At 34.1% G+C, this 22548-nt stretch overlaps 1 protein-coding gene across 1 annotated transcript in view; it reads right to left on the reverse strand.

Annotated features, from left to right (window-relative positions):
* Positions 1-18459, reverse strand: part of LOC123665229 (4-hydroxybutyrate coenzyme A transferase) — a 38666-nt gene extending 20207 nt beyond the window's left edge. Inside the window, exons 1-2 of the mRNA XM_045599564.1 lie at positions 18035-18459; positions 3613-3775 (exon numbers count right to left, since the gene is read on the reverse strand). Coding sequence (XP_045455520.1) covers positions 3613-3775; positions 18035-18224 — 353 coding nt within the window. The 5' untranslated portion in view covers positions 18225-18459. The remainder of the gene's footprint in view (positions 1-3612; positions 3776-18034) is intronic.
* Between the last annotated feature and the right edge of the window lie 4089 nt (positions 18460-22548).

Consider the following 22548-nt stretch of genomic DNA (forward strand, 5'->3'; position numbering starts at 1 on the left):
AGTTTGATGTGTTTTCTATTGGAATTCGGTAGGATTTCAATAAAAATCAGGTTAGATTTCTGATAGAATACGATATATAATTTTACACGACCAGCACTTGACACATAAAGAAAGGAAGTGGAAGGGCACCACCGGTGTCAGGAAACGGAAAACAAAAATGTTTACATTTACGATGACAATCTTAAGATAACACATTTATAAAGACAGTTACGATCAATTTTACAAATTTACATTTATACAATACTGTATAAAAGCGTGCATTTTATAACATGTTAATACATTGTTATAGAAATATAGAGTAAGCGAGTTTATTATTTTTCATTTTATGAGACTAAAGTACAGCCAGAGGCGAGCAAAATCCGTCTATTACTGTAACAATTTGGAAACATTTCAATGTTGAACAGTCTTTTCATGATAGATGCTGAATCTCCACACTAGCCTAATCAAGAGAAAGCGAATATGCTCATGTCCGGAATTATTCTGATACATCCCTACAATCTTTTCCTTATAGCAAGATGAATTTTAAAAAGTAAACTTATCACTTGATAGCCCAGTGGTTTTTACATAATGTGTTCAATCTGCTCTCGAAAATCATCTACTGATGTAGAGCACAGCAGAAAAAAATCTTGCTTGAAATTTGGAGCAGCCCGACTGAGAAAGCACGAACTGGGCGATAGAAAAATTTGTAATTAAAGTTTAGACGTAATCATTACATCGTATAAAACAAAGTCACTTCCCGCTGTCTGTATGCTTAGATGTTTAAAACTACGCAACGGGTTTTGATGCGGTTTTCTTCAGTAAATAAATTGATTCTAGAGGACGGTTTATATGTGTAATACATGCATAATATAGTAGAGGAACACTGATAGTTTTTGCAACCGTGCGAAGCCGGGCGGGTCGCTAGTAGTAAATAATATTAATTGTTGTTAACAGACATTAAGATTACGAAAATATGTAATATAATAAATGTGTGCTAAACTCGTTTATTTCTGTTCACTGACGTGATAAAAGATATTTATCTGCTAAGTTTTTGTTAATTTACATGCTCATTTCAATTCGTAATGATTTTTTGTTTATATAATTTTAATTATTTATGCGTTTTTATCTTATTTATTTTTTATAGATCAACGAAATTTACACAATGTGTTGTTCGCACGACATCTCAGCGCTACGAGCAGTTTGGTAATTCTAGCGCACTAAAGTCGACAATTGTGATATACAAAGACGTCTTAAATACATATAATAATGAGATACTATAAGTATCTTTTTGTAATCATAATCAATAGCTATAGTTAAACGAGCAAAGCCGCAGGCAGCACCTAGTAAATAATATAAGCGACATAGCATTAAAAAATAAAAAATTTAACAAAGTGGTTAAGACTGTTTGGAAACGGTGTTGGAAATAAGTCGATAACTGGATGACGATAAATATAAAGTTGATTATTAGACGATGATTATTGGAAGTTATCGGTTACCGGGTGTCGATATGTGGAATTTAGCAGTCGATAACCAGGCCAAAAAGTGCCTTTATTTATTACCCGACTGCCAAGGAAGGGTTATATTTTTCGCGCGTATCTTGTATGTATGTATGTAATAGGCATGAAATTGAATGATAAGTCAAATCATTCTCTCTTTGTGCATGTCTCCGACTGCATGTTATGTACGTTGCATAAAGTTTCGAAGGACTACCGTATTAATATATTTTAAATGTACAGCACAAAATGTTTGATATTGTTTCTATTTATTTCGCTGACTTTGTGTGCATATGGAATTTTTATCTTGTTCCAGCTTTTTCAGTTTACTCTCTATTAGTTGTTCTTCACGCAGGCGGGTTTTTTTTTTTTTTTTTTTAAATTATTATTTTGATATTATTCTTCAATTATAAATCATGCTTTTTTATGTACAAATAATATAGATGCAATCCAAAAATATACCTGATACCATTAAAGTATCATGCAATGTCTTTAATAAACCCGCTATTTCAAAAATACTCGTATGAGTATGTTACAGTGTCGATAATTGGGTGGGACACCCAACCGTACTACTCTCGTTTTAGACCAAGTCTTTGAAAATGGTAAAAAGTAAAAAAAAAATTAGTAGTATGAAACATATACTTCATTAATATTAGTTTAAAAGAGCTGTATAAAATGGAGTCGATAAGGTCAATAATATCAGGCGAATTTTCCTTATCAAGGCGTATATCCATATATCTAGATAATTTTATGTGATTAGCATATTGGATAAAGATACATTGTGATAAAAATGTAGCCGACATGAAAATATAAAGATCTATAAATTTTTATGTAATCTGCTTAAAATCTGCACCCCGATTGGGGAAGTACCTCGAGTAAATCGAGTAGTACTACCCCAGAAGATCACAGCCAAAATAAATAATATATGTGTTGTATTTCTGTGGTATGCAAGTCGTATTTTTTTTTATGTCACTAGGTCGGCAAACAAGCGTACGGCTCACCTGATGGTAAGCGATTACCGTAACTTATAGACTATGTCTACCTGCAACACCAGAAGCATCGCAAGCGCGTTGCCGACCCAATCCCCAATCCCCAGGAGCTCTGGTCACCTTACTCACCAACAGGAACACAATACTGCTTGAAAACAGTATTATTTTGCTGTGATCTTCTGTAAGGTCGAGGTACTACCCCAGTCGGGCTGCTCCATATTTTGAGCAGGAAATTCCTGCTGTGCCCTACCTCAGTTAAAATATAGTATAGCGTATATATAAAACATGTTGTTTGAGATTAAACGGTTTATTAGCAAAACGAATCGTTTTTTATACGAGCATGCGTTTTTAATTTCGCGGTATGACAGATGGTAGGCGAGCTCGTTATAATTTTAACATGTTAAGTGACTCATAATAAGTATACAAGTCCTTGAATTACCATTGACGAAACAACTCAATCAGGTACAAGGTGCAAAAATATATGGAGAAAATCGAATATCGCGCGGTAATAAAACTCCTTACCAAGCATCCAAAGTCTATTCAAACCATACTAAATGAGATGTCATTGGTTTACACGGACTCTTGTCCAGGAAAAGCAATGGTATACAAGTGGTAACATTTATTTAAACAGGGCAGAGAGTCACTTGAAGATAATCCAAGGCCGGGTCGCCCGCATCGAACTTATTCATCACTTCACTTCAGCCTATAACAGTCCACTGCTGGACATAGGCCTCCCCAAGTTCCGATCCCGGTTTTCTTCAATCCTCATCCAGCCTACACCGGCAATCTTACGTAGATCGTCGGTCCAACGGGCCGGAGGACGTCTCACACTGCGTTTGCCAAGACGCGGTGTCCACTCCAGGACCCGTCTACTCCAACGGCCATCGGTCCTGCGACACAGGATGACCAGCCCACTGCCACTTCAACTTGCTAATTCTGTGGGCTGTGTCGGTTACTTTCGTTCTCTTGTGGATAGTCTCATTTCTATCGAATCTAATCGAACTTATTACGAAAGTAGAAAAATTAGTTATGAAAGATGCTTGAAGAAATGAAGTATCAATAACGTCTGCACCGCCGTCGCAATATCGGAAATCTCAAAATCATATTCGCGTTTAGTTTTCTTTGTGTGAGAGTCAGAAACATATATTTACCTAAATATATCTTTGCATTCTGGGGCAACGTATGGTGCTTCCTTCTCGGTGTGCATATGGACGACCTTAATATCCCTGAGGGAACCGGCTTTGCCGACCTCAGTCATGGCGTTAAGTAACGGCACGGGTGTGGCCGCGGCACCCTGGGCGTACACCGTTTGACCTGAAATCACATTATACAATTTTATAGAGATTTACAATGTTAATGTGGCAATTATACAATCACAATACGATATTTCAATAATCAGTAAAGTTTTGGTAATTCTTCTTCTTCTTCTTTAAAGACTATGGCTCCATCAGCTTTTCGCCAATGATTTTGCCAATGACAAGTGCTGAAAGTGTATAAGTTCGGAGACGGTTCGTTTTTGACAGTACAATAGTGGGATAAGCCGCTTAAGCTGCGGTTAGTTGAAAATATTTGACATGATTACTTATTTAATTTTAATTTATTGGTAAATTATAATTTTATATCATTGATTCTAATAAACTTAGCTAAGACAGCACAAAAAGAAGATGGCACTAAAGTTAGAAGAAAACAAACATTAACCGGCCGCGGAATGTTTTTGGGAATCATATCATATAGTGATACAGCTAATTTCAGACAATTAAAAAACAAGTGATCGAGAGATCCTTCCTCCAAGCCACATTCACACAAGGAAATGTCACGAATGCGCAATTTTGCCAAGAATACAGGTGTGCAGGAGAAACCCAATCGCATACGGATAATTATCGACGTAGCCTTACATCTCCTTATAACAGTCAAATAATATAGGTCTTAAGTAGTGTTGTATCCTTTAATTAGGCAAGTAGCCATGGCTCCCGGGGTGTGTCAGTGGTAGAGATGGCAATAAGCTTCCCAATGCTCCTGGTATTGCAGGCATTCACATCTAACATATATTTATAGAATTTAATTTTACTACTTACTATATTGCTTTTTAATACAAGTAATAATATAATAAGTATATTTAGTTTGTATAAGTTTATCTTAGCATATAAATATTAAACACGCTGATAAAGTCTTAATATTCCATTGTTTGCTATTTTATTATTAGCTCAGTATACCTAATATAAAGTTGTTTATTTATTTATAAGATCACCAACATACTGTACACTGTTGCTACATAAAATATTGTAATCAACAGAGATATAACTAAGTGCCAGCACAATTACACCTGTAATTGTGCTGGCACTTAGTTACGACGACAACATGTAATGATTGTATTACAATTATTCTTTTGTTTATATTATTTTGGTTTGATGCTTTTTAATAGCATCAACAACAACAGAGATTTTGCTATCGCGTATGATAGAATACACGAAGGAAATTGACAGGTGTGGTTGAGATTACAACCTTCGTTAAATTTTAAAGACAGAAGAGGAGACCGAAAATACAAACAGTAAAAATTAAATTATTTTACATGTACATTCTTTATTTCTTTGGTGGAATCGAGTTTTTTACACTTAATTAGAATACATATAATATAAACAACTAAGAAACCAATTACAGATTCGAGCAAGTAGATTATATTATTATGTACAACTAGAACAAGCGTATAAACCTACTTTAAATTGTATACAATATTTCGTTTGTTATTCGTTCAACAACACGCAATGTGTGGAGGGAAATGGTTTTAATAAATCGTACCCACGCATTCATTAGATGGATAAAGATCACCTTAACCCAGTTAAGGTAACTTTTTTATTTATTCATTTTTGCAATGGTTAAATATGATAAATTTATAATTTTATATCTTACGATCTGAGTTTTGTTTTAGGACAAAAAGTTTTATTTTTCAATAATATTTCGAATATTTAATAATAATAATTTCGAAAACACCAAATTTGCTGCAAGTGTATGCACAAAAGTTGTTTAGGATGTTTGACTGATGATGTTTTACTCAAACACGCCAGATCAGCAGTACGAATTTACATAAAACTTTACGTTTAGCTAGCTAGAGATCAAGTGTTACGCATGGGTTTCTTTATATACCTCATAATTTTCAGAAATCCGGTGATTTTTGAGAAAAACCGCGAAGCTAAAGAGCTGAAAGGAACCTAGTTAGAACAAATTCGGTTGTAATCTTCCCATCCCGATTTAACGATTAATATCCGGTGTTTGTGACTCACTTATAACCTGCGTGCAGAAATCGTGACCACACTCGTATTTATTTATAAAACGAGCCGCAATGACTACGTTTTTGTCCCTTGTGAGTATTTTTAATTCAACAATAATTTACGCTAGACGATTTACAATTGATACTGAGACTGAGTTCATGTTCTTGACAACTGCATTGGTTTAGGCCTTTAGGGGTACGGGTATGTGTCTAAAACACCGGCGTTATCGGCTTCGATATATTCCGTAATAAATCCGCCAATCAGCAGTGGGGCATCGTTGTGCAGGTGAATTAAGCTCCGATCCTTCTCACATACCTCTAAAGAAAGAGGTATATTTCTATCAGTGGGATGTTACATGAATGGCTGAATCTATACATAATGTGGTAACTGACAAATGAGTTAAATTTAAGGGCAGATTGCACATAGCTCGCGCAGTTTCTGGCTTCTGGAAATGTGATTTGAATATTGGTCTCAGTGGCGCGCTATTGATGAGTCTTATATCTTGGGGAGGGGGTGAAGGAAACAGGGTGTAAAGGTCCTCATCACCCATCGAAGAGGGAGGATCCTCCGACCAGACGGATGCTGTATCTGGTGGGCTAGTGCCCCGGCGACGGTTGTTGTCGGGTTCTTGTATATATTTTCAATCTTCGGATAACTTTAATTTCGCGATGTAGGATACGTTAATTCTAAGTCGTATGTTGCCAGATAGATGTCGCCACAACTCCAGTAGTAAACAAGAATAGGAATTCTTGCTGAAATGATGATGACATGATAAGAATAGATTGTAGATTGATAGATTTTAGAAATACCCAATTCTGCACACCTACAAATATCTGCTCTTGTTCGTCCTAAGGTTGGCTGGTAGAGACTGTTTTTAGCATTAAGCCCGCCTTTTGTACAATTCTTTAATGTATTGTGCAATAAAGTATCAATAAATAAATAAATAAATAAATAAATAAATTGTGTACACTATTATTACTAAACATAATACAGTATTCATAGGGGGTATACTAAGTATATCATCAAATAAAGTAATGGAAGTACATTAACGTGTCGTTAACCTCTGTCTGAGTGTGTCAATATTACTGATAATATTTATTTATGTAGGTAACATAAGCGAGATAATTTACGCAGTTAAAGTTTGCAAAAATATATAAAACAATAGTTCAATGATTACTTACTTAAATACAGAAATAAATATTGTATTTATATTGATGTAAAATGTCAAACAAATTACGTTGTTTCGTATTCGGCACTCGTATGCGTATGTATATAACCAGTTATTTTAGTATCCGATGCAATCTCAGTTTCAAAAAAGCACGTCAACGTTTAAATAAATATTTTACTTATTCGTTTAATTCATTGTGTAATAATGTAATATGTCAAAAAATGGCTATACTTGAAAACGCCTGATTTTATATTATTAAATAGTATTATAGTAGACACTGGCTTTTTTTTTCATGAATATATCTGTTTTTATTAATTATTTATAAATATTACCATTTATCTCTATCTATAATCTATAATATATATAAAAGGTCACTCATCACGAAATCTCCGAAACTATAACACCTACAAACTTGAAATTTTGCAGGTAGGCTCCTTATAAGATGTAGGCATCCGCTAAGAACGGATTTTAAGAAATTCGACCCCTAAGGGGGTAAAACGGGGGTTGGAAGTTTGTATGAAAGTCCTATGTTATTAAGGTAAGAGATTTGAAATTTAAAATGTATGCTCTATAGATGGTGAGGAAGTGTCCAAATATCTATATATATAAAAGAGAAAGGTCACTGACTCACTCATCACGAGAACTCAAAAACCGCTGGATGGTCCATCCATCCAGGAAGGACAAAGATGAAATTTAGCAGGGAGGTAGGTTATAGTTAGCAGACGTCCGCTAAGAACGGATTTTACGATATTCCACCTATAAGGGGGTTTAATTGGGGTTGATAGTTTGTATGAAACATATACAGCCTGAAAATAAAACTAAAAATGTGGTGTATAGAGAGGTTTTATAAAAATAACTATTAAATTATACTAAATTGTGCCTTTTAAAAAGTTACTCAGTTTGATAAGCATTTCAAGTGACTGAAATAAAAAAATAACTTGCGTTAAACAACTTAATGGTAATGCATATCTTCACAACCACGCGGACGTAATCGCGGGCAACAGTTAGTGTATTATAAAACAAAGTCCCCAAAAGTGTATGTGATTGATTGAATTTTGCCGGGAAAACTTTGTGACACACAAATTTCAACGCGGGCGAAGCCGCGGGGCACAGCTAGTATAGATATAAGATTTGCGTGACATTACGCGTTCATCCCATTTCGTAACAGATGTTTGCATATTACATAACATAACTATTTTTCGTGATCCCGTATCACGAAAAATAGTGGGTGTGTGCGTAGTGTGTTTTCCTAAACTTCCGAAACATGATCCTCATCCTACTGATTCCTACTACTATCCTACCGTTGAGTGTGTGTTGTATAATATTTGAAACACATATATTATTATATATGTAATTGGAAATAGGCAACTGCAAAATTCGAGCCAAATATCCCGTTTATGCGTAATCCTCATTCGCACTAATATAAAATACACATAAGAGATCTAACCGCCGTTAACTGGTCTTGTGACGCATAAATATATACTCCCATTCGATCATTTTATTATCAACAATAAGTACCTACGTAAATTAAGACGTTACGTATTTAGATCACATTGCTTACTAATTTATGTCGGTCATAACATCATCGACTTATTATTTATGTAGTCATGCTTATAAGGATATCTCGAGAGTATACAGTCGTTTTATCGACACGTCTCTGAATGTAAAACGCAGTCAGTTCTAATTTCAGGGATATGGATACTTGATTAACAGTTACGGAAGGCCGAATAATAAATATTTCCCATATAATACTATATCCCTGTTATGAAACATGTGTAAACACCCTACTTTCATAGGTACTAACTTGGTCGAGTTTGGCTAATTCGCCTGTGAATGAAGAAAGCTAATTTTCGGATATGTGATAGACGAGGCTATAAAAAGCAAACTTCAAGTTTTTGACCACGATTTCTCGTGGCGCTCAAAGCCATTTTCTCGATAACTCGGCTCTCGGCGCTTTTAGTGCTTTTTTACGCTCTACAATTAAGCTGTTACTTAAACGGATTCCTTGTCATCCTTTAATTATTTATTAAAATTGTATTGACTTTGAACGTTTTTGATGAGTTTTAAGTTGTCTTTATTTCCTTCGAATATTAAGTTCCCGTACGAGTAGGGGGTTAGCAACTCAAAAATATTAACTCGTTTTTAGACTAAATTTTTTTAGAAATTTATATTACAAGGAAATATAAACAATTAATTCAAATTTAATTTTTTATTAAATATCATCATGTATTTATGTTTCGACTTTGTAACTTGAAACAAAAAATAAAAACTAAAGTTACATGTATCAACGCTTTTTGATTAATTATTTTATTATTTCACGTTATAACGTCATTTAGAACATTACGAACATTATCGTATTATTAAATATTATTACAATCAAAATGTAAATTTTCAATAAAAACACAATGTTAACGAGTATATTAATTTTTAAAATCATAGTAAAGAACTTGCGTCGAGTAGGAGACATCACAAAAAAATAGTTCACATAAGAATTAAGAACTCATTAAAGTGATTTTAACCGACTTCAAAAAAAGGAGGAGGTTCTCAATTCGACTTTTATTTTTTAACCGACTTCCAAAAAAGGAGGAGGTTCTCAATTCGACTGTATTTTTTTATTTTTTTTTATTATGTATGTTACATCAGAACTTTGACCGTGTGGACCGATTTCGACAAATTTTATTTTAATCGAAAGGTGGTGTGTGCCAATTGGTCCCATTTAAATTTATTTGAGATCTAACAACTACTTTTCGAGTTATATCTAATAATGCGTTTTTACTTGACGCTTTTTTCGTCGACCTACGTTGTATTATACGGCATAACTTTCTACTGGATGTACCGATTTTGATAATTCTTTTTTTGTTGGAAAGAAGATATTCCTAGTATAGTACCATGATAAGGAAACCAGGATCTGATGATGGGATCCCAGAGAAATCGAGGGAAATTCTTGAAAATCCGCAATAACTTTTTACTGGGTGTACCGATTTTGATAATTTTTAATTTAATCGATACCTGATGTTTGTCATGTGGTCACATATAAATTTTATTGAGATCTGATAACTACTTTTTGAGTAATCTTTGATAACGCGTAGTTACTTGACTGTTTTTGCGTCGATCTACGTTGTATTACTCGTCGATGTAATTGAAGTCGGTTTTTTTTCGTTTGCGAGCAAACACAATTATGTGTGGACCGATTTCGGCAAAAATTCGGCTTTTTTAATCGAAAGGTGGTGTGTATCATTTGGTCTCACTTAAATTTTTTTGAGATCTAGCAACGACTTTTCGAGTTATATCTAATGATGCGTTTTTACTTGACTATTTCTTCGTCGACCTACGTTGTATTATACCGCATAACTTTTTACTGGGTGTACCGATTTTCATGATTTTTAATTTAATCGAAAGTTGATGTTTATCGTGTTACATTTAAATTTCGTCGAGATCTGATAACAACTTTTTGAGTAATCTTTGATAACGCGTGTTTACTTGACTATTTTTACGTCTAACTACGTTGTATTACTTGTAGCACGAGTGTAGTACGAGCAAATACAATTATTATGGAAAGCATGATAACAAAAAAAAAAATCGATAAGAGGAATTTTTGTAACCAATCTAGATATTTGATTGAACTTTTTTTTTTTTTTTTGATCATATAAATACGAAGTTATTTTAATTAATTATAAACAAAATAATATAGCTACAACTCAGTACAGAATATAAAATATCATATATTTTAGACATTTAGATTTCTCTTATCTCCAAATATCCACTCTATTTGCAATATGTGGCAACCACTATCACGTTATGATAACGTTAGCGATTACAATATTATATAATAAATGTTTACTCTTATATTTACTTTGTTTAGTGAACATTTGATTGTATTTTTTTAGTTAAGAATATGGCCTATTGAGAATGTTATGGGTTAAGTAGATTAGAAGGTTTTAATTACTTAAATATTTATTTTATAATTTATTATCGGCGATCTTATTGCAGCTATTAGGTGACAGGTGACAATTCTTATATTATTGTTAAAACATATAGCATATATAACTCTAAATTCCTTATATAAAACGACTTTCACCGAGATGTTTATTTGACGAAACGTATTCTATATTTAATTTAATATGTCAACAAATATATTGCATATGGGTTGCCTAACAAATTTCAGTCCAGGATATGATTATTTGATATATTTTTTTTTAATATTTAATTTTTTTTAAATTCTATACAAATCGATAGTATGTAGCTCATAGTATATGCAAACGTTAGGTGCCAGGTATAAACAGGTATATCGATACTAGCATTTTGCACCGGTCTAACTATTGAATTAAAATTAAATGAAATTAAAGATTATTTCATTATGAACACGGCGGTAAAGGGGTGCCTGCGAAAAATCAGTCCCGAATTCCGGTTGTCGAATTTTGTAAAGTGAAATATTGCTGCGAGTGAATGTGTGCGACTAAGACTACTGCTAGTATATATAGTATCAAGAACTGCACCAATGTGAATGATGCGAGATATCGCATTTTTATAAAAAAAAAAAATACTCTGCTAAAGAAGACAGCTTTAGCAGACTAATTTTTAAACGTAAAGCTAGCGGATTTAAGCGCGTAAATTCTGATCCCTTGAAAATAAATGGATAAAAGGTAGCCATGTTTTTCTGATTCTCCAGATCGTGATTCATAACAATAGTTGCACGGTATTTATACCAAAAAAATAAAACAACTCATACATTTTGTCTCTTTCTAGATTCTTTCTAGATAGAATATGATAAGTGGTATCAAACTGTGTTTACAGTTTGACGAATTTGTAAAGATCAGCAGAAAAGTTGTTACTTTTTCTTAAATAAATAAATTAAAAAATAATACTCGATAATAAGAATAATGCGAAAACGAACGAAAGGACATTTACCAGCTAGTTATTCAATATTATCATAATTATACAGCTCTCTTGAACACTAATTGTTTGTCCGACATTACATTAGTGTTCGAAGGATGTTCCTTAGATTGAATTGTACTGTTTCTATTGACGTAAATGTGCCAGTTGATGAGGCTTTTGTTGCTAGGCGTTTATCTAGGGTTTCGTTACAATTTTCTTATTAGGCCATTAAAATGTAGTACTGTACAATAAAGGCCTATTTCACATGTTTCTAATTTTATCTACCAAATAAGATATTGGTAACATTTATCAGCAGGAGGTTAAAGGAAGGCAGGCAGCTGTCTTATCATTGACAGTGGTATCTTATAGACAACCCTCGTCTTTACAGGAAATATAGACATGGCTCAAATACATTAATACATGAAAACACATAATTAGCAAAAAATACCAAATAAAATATACACAAAACACAAGACATTCAATAGATATATCATGACGCGTTGGCGCATCACACAGCACAGCATCGTCACAGCACAGGCTGTTGCGCAGACGGTCGCGGGTTCGATCCCCGCTCACGACAGACATTTACATTGGCCATATAGATGTTTGTCGTGGTCTAGGCGTTTGTGCTTGTAGATTGTGTGTCTTTACGGACCCCCGGCACAGGAGTAAATCTTACTGGGGGCCGTTGAGTGTGAAGCATTTATTGTTTATAAGATGTATAAACTTACAAAGAGCTTTGATTGTATATTATAAAAATTTCAGATCATTAAATTATTTTGTGCTTTGTTTTAGGATTCAAATGTTTAATAATTCTTCTTTTAAATAATGTTGTTACACATATAAAGATTTGGGTGTATAATACAAACTTGACCTTATATCATTAACCCGAATAAGTGATTGAGTTTATTTAGTATATTTCTGTTGACATACTGTGAGAAGTATGCAAATCAATAAATAAAAATATATGTCAGTGAACATTGAAAACAAATAATTTAAAAATACATTTAGTTTCAATATTGTTATAACATATTTTTTATTTCTTTACAATTTATAAATTCATAGCATTCAAGTGACCCTACCTATCCTAGAAGATATATCTATATTTCTTTCTATATTATATTATAATCATCATCATCATCACTTTAACCTATCGCAGTCCACTGCTGGACATTAGCCTCCCTAAGTTCACGCTAAACATCCTCACCTTACATAGATCATATAAATTAATGATGAAAATGAAATATTCTAAATAACTTGTCTAAATACGATGATGCTTTGAAGACAAAGTAATCAATTTCTTAATGACCTACCTAGTAAATTATTTAAATTAAACTAATACTACGAGCTCCGATACAAAATAGTTCATCTAGTATGGAAAGTAATGCAAAGCGTAAAATATAGAAAGTAAATATTGGTAAAATAATTAAGAACGTTTAATAAAAAGTAAACCACAATATGAGGAACATTTTAAAGTTTATTTTAACATAACTGAAATTCTTTCATGACTTTACATAACATAAAAAAATTAAAAAAATATTCTAAAAAACTTAACGCAAAAGTTTTTATCTACCCTTGTCACTCACGCAAAATAGTTCGTCTGCCACTTAGTTGTGTCGCCTTAATTTTTTCTTTAATGCGAAGAAGCATCATTGCAACCAACGCTGCACACTCCTCAGGCGTAATTGACTCCCAGACAGCCAAGAGTTTAGCCTTTAAGTCGCTCTTCGATCTTGATGGATTTTTACGGAAAACTTTTTTCATTTTCCACCATAGGGTTTCGACCCGCGACAAGCCAGGGCTTTTAGATGGCCATTCGATTGTAGGTAAGCTTTTCGCCAGTAGCCACGTCTTTGTTGTCCTTGCAGTATGGCAGGAAGCACCATCCTGTTGAAAGACGGAATAGAGGCATTGCACCGTGAGTTCTGCAGCTCGAGCACGACGATTATTTTTGATAATTTTCTTCAGGATTCTGTTTTCTGCTGCACTTGTGACGCGTGGTCGACCAGTTTTCTTCAAACAAGAAGTCGTTCTATTTTTTTTATAGTGCTGAATGATAGATTGGACTGTAGACCTGGGAAGTATCAAGTCTTTAGATATTTGGTAACTTGATTTGCCAGCATCGACCCCACAAACTATTCGCTTTCGAAGATCTTCACAGACAGGTTTGCCACAACCCATTGTTATTTGAAAAAAATTTTTTTTTCTAGTTTTTATCATGCAATCGGCTGGTAGGCCATGAGCAGATGCGGTGTCGGTTCATCATGTGTAGGGTGCAACTCCCATCGAAGTTCAGCCCTTTAGTATGCTACAGCTAATCAGGTTGACCAACCGTCTTCATTGTCATGTCCCGTCGCTTTTTCAGACGGCGATTACTTTCCGGTATCGTCAGCTGACCCGCAAGTTGATTTGGGTGTTTCTGCAGTCGTGTTTTGTATCTACGACACGAGAAAGCTACTTCCTCTTTGATGGTTGTAATGTGAAGCAGTTCATGGAGTTCCGAGGTTTTGAGGAACCATGGCGCGTTCGACATTTGTAGTGCCATCAAATTAGAGGCGCTCGCTACTCCCCACAGTTATATGCCGTAGGTCCAAATCGGCTTTAGAACGGCTTTGTAGATGAGCAGCTTGTTGTCGATGCTCAGCTTTGAGTTTCGACCCATAAGCCAATGGAGATCCTTGAACTTTAGGTTGATTGCATCATTTTTCGTTAGAATGTGTTTCTTCCAGGTGAATCTTCGGTCAAGATGCATGCCTAGATACTTGACAGTGTCATGGTGTGGGAGCTGTGTGCCATTAAGGGTGACCGGTGGACAGTTCTCCTTGCGAAGCGTGAAGGTAACCTGAATGGATTTGGTTGTGCTAGCAGACATTCTCCATTTGGCCAACCATTCTTCTATCTCGTTAAGAGAGTTCTGGAGTATAGATGACGCCTCAGTCGGACTTTCACTCGACGCCAATAAAGCTGTATCGTCCGCGAAGGTTGCAACAGTAACGTCCGAGCCCTGTGGTAAATCCGACGTTATACACGTAGTGTACAAAACTGATCCCAGGACGGAGCCTTGCGGTACGCCTGCCGTTATCTTGTAGAATTTCGATGTGGAATCGTTCTCTCTAGGAGGGTTCCTATCAATGAGGTCGTAACCTGGTGCCTTGTTGTTCGCTAGACATTTGATTTGCCGGGCTATCTCTCCCGGCGTAACCAACTTTAGATGGCAATCAAGTTGGAAATCCTGGCCGAGAATAGCGTCAATGTCCGACTCGTCTGCATCAGGTACCCTATTATTCGGCTTAAACACTTCGCTTAAATGTTTTGCGAAGGTTTCCGCTTTGCTTTGCGCGGTCCTAGCCCAGCTTCCATCTTCCTTCCGTAGAGCAGGCTTATGGTGTAATGGTCTATTAAAGTTTTTGCAAGCTCTCCATTGCGAATAGTTAGTAGCTGTGAGATTTTCTATATGTGTTTGCACAGTCACATCATTGGCCTCCGCTATTAGGACCTTTAACTCTCTGCTTGCTCTATTGAGGGCTCTTTTGTCACTTGTATGTCTGCTTGTATGCCATACACGCCGTAGCCTCCTTTTCTCCTTTATTTTTGCCCTTACTTCTTCAGAGTATACTTTGCACTGAGATGGACGTTCAGTAATTTCATTTGAAAACTAATGAAAAAAACTGAAATGTTCAGAATTTATACTGTCTCACTTGACAAATGACACCGAATTACTTTTACAAATTTAAATTATGCAACATAATTATGCAAAGAAAGAATAATCACCGATAGGTAAACTCTTTTGCATCGATTAACATTTAGATGAACTATTTTGCTTATAACTTCTTTGAATTTAAAACAGGGTATGTATAAATTTAAAAAGCTGAAATAGTTTATTGGTTTATAATTAAAAAATGGTATAAGTAACGCGACATGCGATAGTAGACCAGCTCAATATTTTATATAGATATACAAAAATAATGAAGTTAGAAAAAGTCTCACAGAGAAAATTTCACACTAGACAAACCATTTTGCACCGGGGCTCGTACATGTGCATGTACATGTTTGAATATTTTTCTGTTGAATGTGTATAACTTGTGTAAGCAGACAAGCTAACAAAATTACTTATCATAAAATGGCTATAACAAAGATAAAACTGTTGTTTAGCAATTTGATATTTACCCATTAAGTGACACAAATTTACAATATCACAGATTATATCATATACATAACAAAGTTTTTATAAGATCCAATGTTAATATTTTACTAATTTTTTTAATCTATACCCTTGTTGTTTTCATGTTTTTAATACCAGAACTGGTTTGAAATAATCAAATAATCTGGTTTTACTAAGACTCTGATCTTTAAAACACAGATTTTTCTAGCTTAAAGATCAGGGGGATTCATCTTTTAAATGCATAATCTAAAATATAAGTAGGTACAGTATGAAAGTATGAACCCATCAATTTTTTGTAATGTAAATGTTAGTTGTATTGTATGTGTGTATTGTATGTATAAAAAAAATTGTTAAAATTGAAATCTTATATCTGTACATACACTTTTGTTTAATTTTTTCTTTTATAATTGGTCTAGAATAATTGAATGATTGATAGGTTTAATGGCTTTCTGAAATAATTAAATAGATGTAAGAAAAAAAAAAAAAAGTACAGGATATTATATTAAAAAATATTTTTTAAAATAAATTATTACTTCTTAATATTATATAATTACCCTTATTTGTTGCATCTTTACTTTTAATGGAAAGGATCCAGATTAAATAATAGTTTAAAAAAACTAAAAAAAAGCATGCTTTTATAGCTAATCGAACTAAAAAGTAGAAAATAATTTTTAATTACAAAGAGTTTATATTACAGTAGTAGAAGATAGAATAATCAATCATAATTAATTAATAGTTACTAGTAGACTGCAATCACATAGACAAGTAATACAACATAAGTAGACCAAAAAAATTAACAAACACACTAGTCATCACGATCTTCGAGAGTTTCCCTCGATTTCTTTGAGATTCCATCATCAAATCCTGGTTTCCTTATCATGGTACCACACTTGGGATATCTCCTTTCTAACAAAAAAAGAATTATTAAAATCGGTTCATAAACGGCGAAGTTTTCCCTGGACATACATTTAAAAAAAACATATATATATAAAGTAATATAAGGCTTCTGCCCTTCTGCTGTGGAAGAAATTTAATAAGAAGAACAATTTTAGAATGTGTACTAGTTGTTACAGAAGGGTGGTAAACAAGCCTATGGATACCTGCAATACTAGGACCATTCCAAAAATGTTGCCATCTCTGACGACACAACCAGAGCTCTAGCTACCTTTCTCACCAAAGGAACACAATACTACTTGAGAGGAGTATTGTTTGGCTATGATCTTCTGTAAGGTTGAGCACTTGAGTAATCCAAGTTTTGAGCAAAGTATTTCCTGATGTGACCAACCTCAAAAGAATACTATTTTTATTAAAAATTTAAGTTAACATTGTTAATTGCATTTTTTATTTTATTTTATTATATATAGCTAGGTATTACCTAAAAATTTAGTTGACATTTTTTTATTTTTTAAAAAACAGTATTTTAATTTTTTTTATTGTAAAAAATATTAATAATGTATTGTTATAAGGACCCTTGTTGCTGTTTTAGAGACTCACAAACGTTATATGAAAACAGAATGTATTTTAATTTTTTATTATTACAATGATAGCTGGTGGATCTTAACAAATTAAAAAAAAAATGTGAACAATTTCCTTATACTTTGTTTTTTTTTTTTAATTATCAAAGGAACAATCATTCATCTATAAACTGTAATGTAAATAGTCTGTAGAGTACAAGGTTCAATTGTGTAACCGTGTCCCTCCAATTGGCATGTTCCTATTAGATTAATGATCATCATTTGTTCTCTATTGTTTTATTTTCTTTGTATCGATTTTATTGTCAAAAAGTTCTCTTATGTTTTGATTAAATTTTTGTAATGACTTACGACTGTTTCCAATAATCTATCTCTTGTTTTTGCCTACTAGTGATAGATTTGTATGGAGTTTCCTCAAAACTCTATCTCTAGTAATAAAGTTCTGAGATAAATAGAATATAAAAACAGGCTTAAGGACGTATTATTAAGCTAATTAACATAACTAGACATAAGATTAAATTACTCGTACGTGTTTTATTTTGATTCGAATGTTAGAAATTGATTCCTTTACACAACATTTATAAGCGATTTAAATTAAATAGGGATTTTGTAATTTAATAAATAACTTACCGGATTTCAAACATTTCTCGAATGCCTCCTTAGCGGTCACGAATTCGGGTTTTCGGTCCAAAGGCTGAGACAGCTCCTGCGTGTAAGTAAAATAATTCCTATTCGATTTCACAGTTTGCAACGCGGCGTTTATTTTAGCGAAATTCCGCGCCGATACGTTCGGTACAACAATCTTCCCTATCACCGACATTATTTCAGATTTTTTAATCAAATACTTTATAGAACTATCAACACGTCTTGATGGTATTGGTCTATAATAACTATTTATATCTTAAAATATTAAAGCGCTCGACCCTTGTTCGATAGGTCGAGCTGAGAGTTGCGCCAAAACTATGTACAATTGTACAACGACTACAAAGTAATCTGTTGACTCTGCGAATACTGCAAAAACGAAGTCAGACGCGTCAAACAGCCGTACTGAACTACTGACTTGTATTTGTATACCTACTAGGCTACTACTATTACAATGTATCTCTGTGGTTGTACCTATTAGTAAATTAGTATGTGTACTCGAACGGCCCGCCCACCATAAGCTACATATATACTAATCTGTGACGTAAACGTTAATAATTTTGACATGTTTATTTACTATAGCGTAAGTACTACAGATTCTCAAATTCTCAATATATGACGTGGCATATTTTTAATTGAAAATTGACAGTTCTTTGACCTCTATAAAATATTACACTATTAGTTCATGTTTTTATCGTTACTTAAAAAGAAATATTTAACATACAGATGAAATATTAAATTAGTAAATCGTATAAACTGCGGAAAACAAACACAAACAAACACAACACTAACGGTAATTCATATAACAACACAAAGAAATAATCGGTTATAATATTATTGAATACTAGCTTCTGCGCGTGACTTCGTCCGCGCGATGTTATTTAAAAACTGCCATATCTCTTGAGATACTCATTGAAATCGAATTATGTAAAAGGCTTTTTTGTTTTAAATTAAATACTTGTGATGAATAACGTATATTTAGATAAGAATTAATATCATGTTTATAAAAACATCTTCGCAAATAATGCATTAATTGAGAACAAACTTGGTTAGCATAAAATAGGTTATAGTGAGCCAACCTTAAAATATAGATATATGCTGTCGCGGACTTTTCTTTTAGAACTTTTAAAGAGGATCAATTCTGTCATATATGATTTTTGCGAAACTTTAACTGTTTTAACAGCGCACGCAGCGGAAGCTCTCAAAAGGAAAAAATAACCCCCGATATTGAAATATTCTTCATTGGTGCTCCGCTCCTTTTGGTCTTAGCGTGATGATATATAGCCTATAACCTTCCTCGATAAATGGGCTATTTAACACTAAAAGAATTTTTCAAATCGGACCAGTAGTTTCTGAGATTAGCGCATTCAAACAAACAAACAAAGACTTCAGCTTTATAATATTAGTATAGACAAGTATTTATAATCAATATGCTTTTTAAAGTTGTTTATTTGTAGTATTTTATATACAGCACTTAAGTGCCGTCATTTTGGTAATTTATATGTACATAGCTTATAAAAATTGCTTAAATATATTATGCTAACAACAACATTAATTTTCTGTATTTATTATTTTAATTATAAAATATAGTTATTGCTCTACTAAAACAGTCCTCCCGTGACCATGGTTGCTGTAAAGTACCTATCCGACGAAAAGTCGGGCATCTATAAAACTTAATAAACCGCGATAAAATCCGAAAAAGTTGTTTCTTTATAATGAGTGAAATTCGAATAAACATTAGAAAACAATATATGTATTAAAACACTTAATATCGCACAAAACTACATGTGATATTTAATTTATTTCTATTAAATTGTACGCCACAAAGTAGTAATAATAATTACAAGAAAGATGAATATCGTATTTTTCGTAAGTGAAGGAGTTATTTAAAACTGTAAATAATAAATGTGTAGTTTGGAGTTTTGTAATAATATTTACTACTATTACTTTTTATAAAATATTCTATAAAAAATTAATTTTGTTTTTTTTTTTGGTATTTTTAAATTACCGCGGTAATATTCGATTTGACAATTCCAACAGATTAAAAATATACATCTACAATAAATATCAATAGCAACATTTTTTAATTTTTATCTAGATTTATTTATTCATGTTTTCCTGATTTTAAGTTATAATTATAACGTAATAAACATAATTTTTTATAAACATAAATAATTCACTTAATATTAATAATTAAATCACGAGGTGGACCGACGATCTGGTCAGGGTCGCGGGAAGCCGCAATGGTGACATCCCAACGTCGGCTCCCGCCCCAACACTCAGGAACAGCCGTGGCCGGTCAGCATCTGCGTCAAGTGGAATGACGCCGCACCGTATCCTCTATCGATCCAGCCACGTAGGACGGGCCGAATAGCCGCCACCAGTTCCCGGCTCGCATCTGAATCCTCCAGGCTCCCCGACCATTTCCGGAAGAGATCGTAACGAGCTGTTCTCCTCCATCGTATGACTTCTTGCGGAAGAGGCGGTTCCCCCCTCAGGCACGCCTCCGTCACGCACCAAAAGACCGATGCGTGAACGTCGGCTGTGTGAACTGTGGCTGCAAACTCGTAATCAGAGAGGGAGCCCAGGCACATTATGTCAGCCTACGTATAATATTTCCTCATCTTGAATTACATTTATGCATTATGATAAAACTAGCAATACCTGTGCGAATAATTCGCACTAAATAAGTAAAAATTTACCGACCGACATCTATTATGTTGACGTTGTTTCAAAATTAAAGCCGTCATATATATAATTTTAATAATTAATGAATTTACAAAAACAGAAACTATAATATTTTCTTTGCTGCGTGGCTACGCAGCAGTGCAGAAATACTTGCAATAATGCTGGATAGCACTGCCTTACAAGTGGTTGATAGGTTCTGCTACCTGAGATCGACTGTCTCGAACAATCTTTCTGTAGAAGCAGAGATCAATACTCGCATCGGAAAAGCGGCGACTACGTTCGGGCGGCTCAGTACAAGAGTGTGGAAAAACAAACATCTTACCAACAGGACTAAGATGATAGTATTTTAGGCCTGTGTTTTGAGCACGCTCTTGTACGGAGCGGAAACGTTGACGTCCTATGCGAAGCAAGAACGCGAGATTAACACTTTTTATATGCGCTGCCTACGGAACATCCTGGGTATAAGTTGGAAAGACAGAGCGACCAACGAGAGGGTTCTAGAAATAGCGCGGATGCCCAGTCTAACTGCCATGCTTAAACAGCGTCGTCTGCGTTGGTTGGGGCATGTGCACAAGATGGATCCCTCTCGACTTCATCATGCTTGGCGCAGTTGCGAATGCAAGGAGGGATGGTGGAAGGCCTTTGCTCCGTTTTAAAGACTGCGACAAGCGCGATATGGTCGCTTTTAACATAAATCACAACAGCAGGGAAAAATTAGCCGAGAACAGAGACCAATAGCGTAAGAGTGTGAAGGATGGTCAACAACATCATGATGAAGGCTGGTTTGGACTCTTATCGGACAGGAAAAAACATCAAAACAGCGACATCAATGACACTAGTGCATCTTTTCCTTGTTCGTTGTGTGGTAGAGTCTGCCGCTCCCGTATCAGCTTGAACAGCCATCAGAAAAAATGCTCTTCAGACACCGTTTAAATCGTCTGGAATAGACGTAAAGGCCCACGATGTGTGGCTACGACATGTAGATTGTAGTCCCATTATCCTATAGCGTACCTACTTACAATAGTCTCAGTTATGGCCAAGAAGTTCGGCAATTTTTCGCTGAGAACCGAGACAGAGTTCTCGGTAGAATTTGTAGCAGAGAATGCCGAGACCGAGACCGAGATCTCTGTCGACCCTTATACAGGGTGGTCCAATGGGTGACGTCCAAAAATTTTTTTTGGATTGCTGACATCTGGAGGTATTCGAAAATACCCCATGTATGTTCTGCGATTTTTCGTAGTTTAGGAGATATGATTTTTTTTCATATTTTTAAAAATTTTCGACCTAACTATTAAAAAAAAATTTTAATAGTTAGGTCGAAAATTTTTATAGTAGGAAGTTAGGTATTTTATCTATGAGAGTACAACTCATAAGGACTAAGACACAAAAAATAAAAATAAAGAAAATGGCTTAATTCATAACGAAAAAAAATTTTTTTAATAGTTAGGTCGAAAATTTTTAAAAATATGAAAAAAAATCATATCTCCTAAACTACGAAAAATCGCAGAACATACATGGGGTATTTTCGAATACCTCCAGATGTCAGCAATCCAAAAAAAATTTTTGGACGTCACCCATTGGACCATCCTGTATATAAATTAGACACTGTATAACGTTCATACATAAAAAGCTTACGTGTTTTATTAACGTTTCGGACGTTTTTTTGCCGGCTAGGTAGCCCTTCGTATCGCTCCATAAGGAACTTCGATCCAAAATCGGTGACTATGTTTATAAAATTTATGCTGAACCATAATATTTAATTTGTTTTGCTAATGTTACCTTATGTTAATCCTCTGTGTATAAAACACAATGAA

The sequence above is a fragment of the Melitaea cinxia genome, chromosome 23 (genome assembly GCF_905220565.1).
Source record: "Melitaea cinxia chromosome 23, ilMelCinx1.1, whole genome shotgun sequence".
NCBI lineage: Eukaryota > Metazoa > Arthropoda > Insecta > Lepidoptera > Nymphalidae > Melitaea > Melitaea cinxia.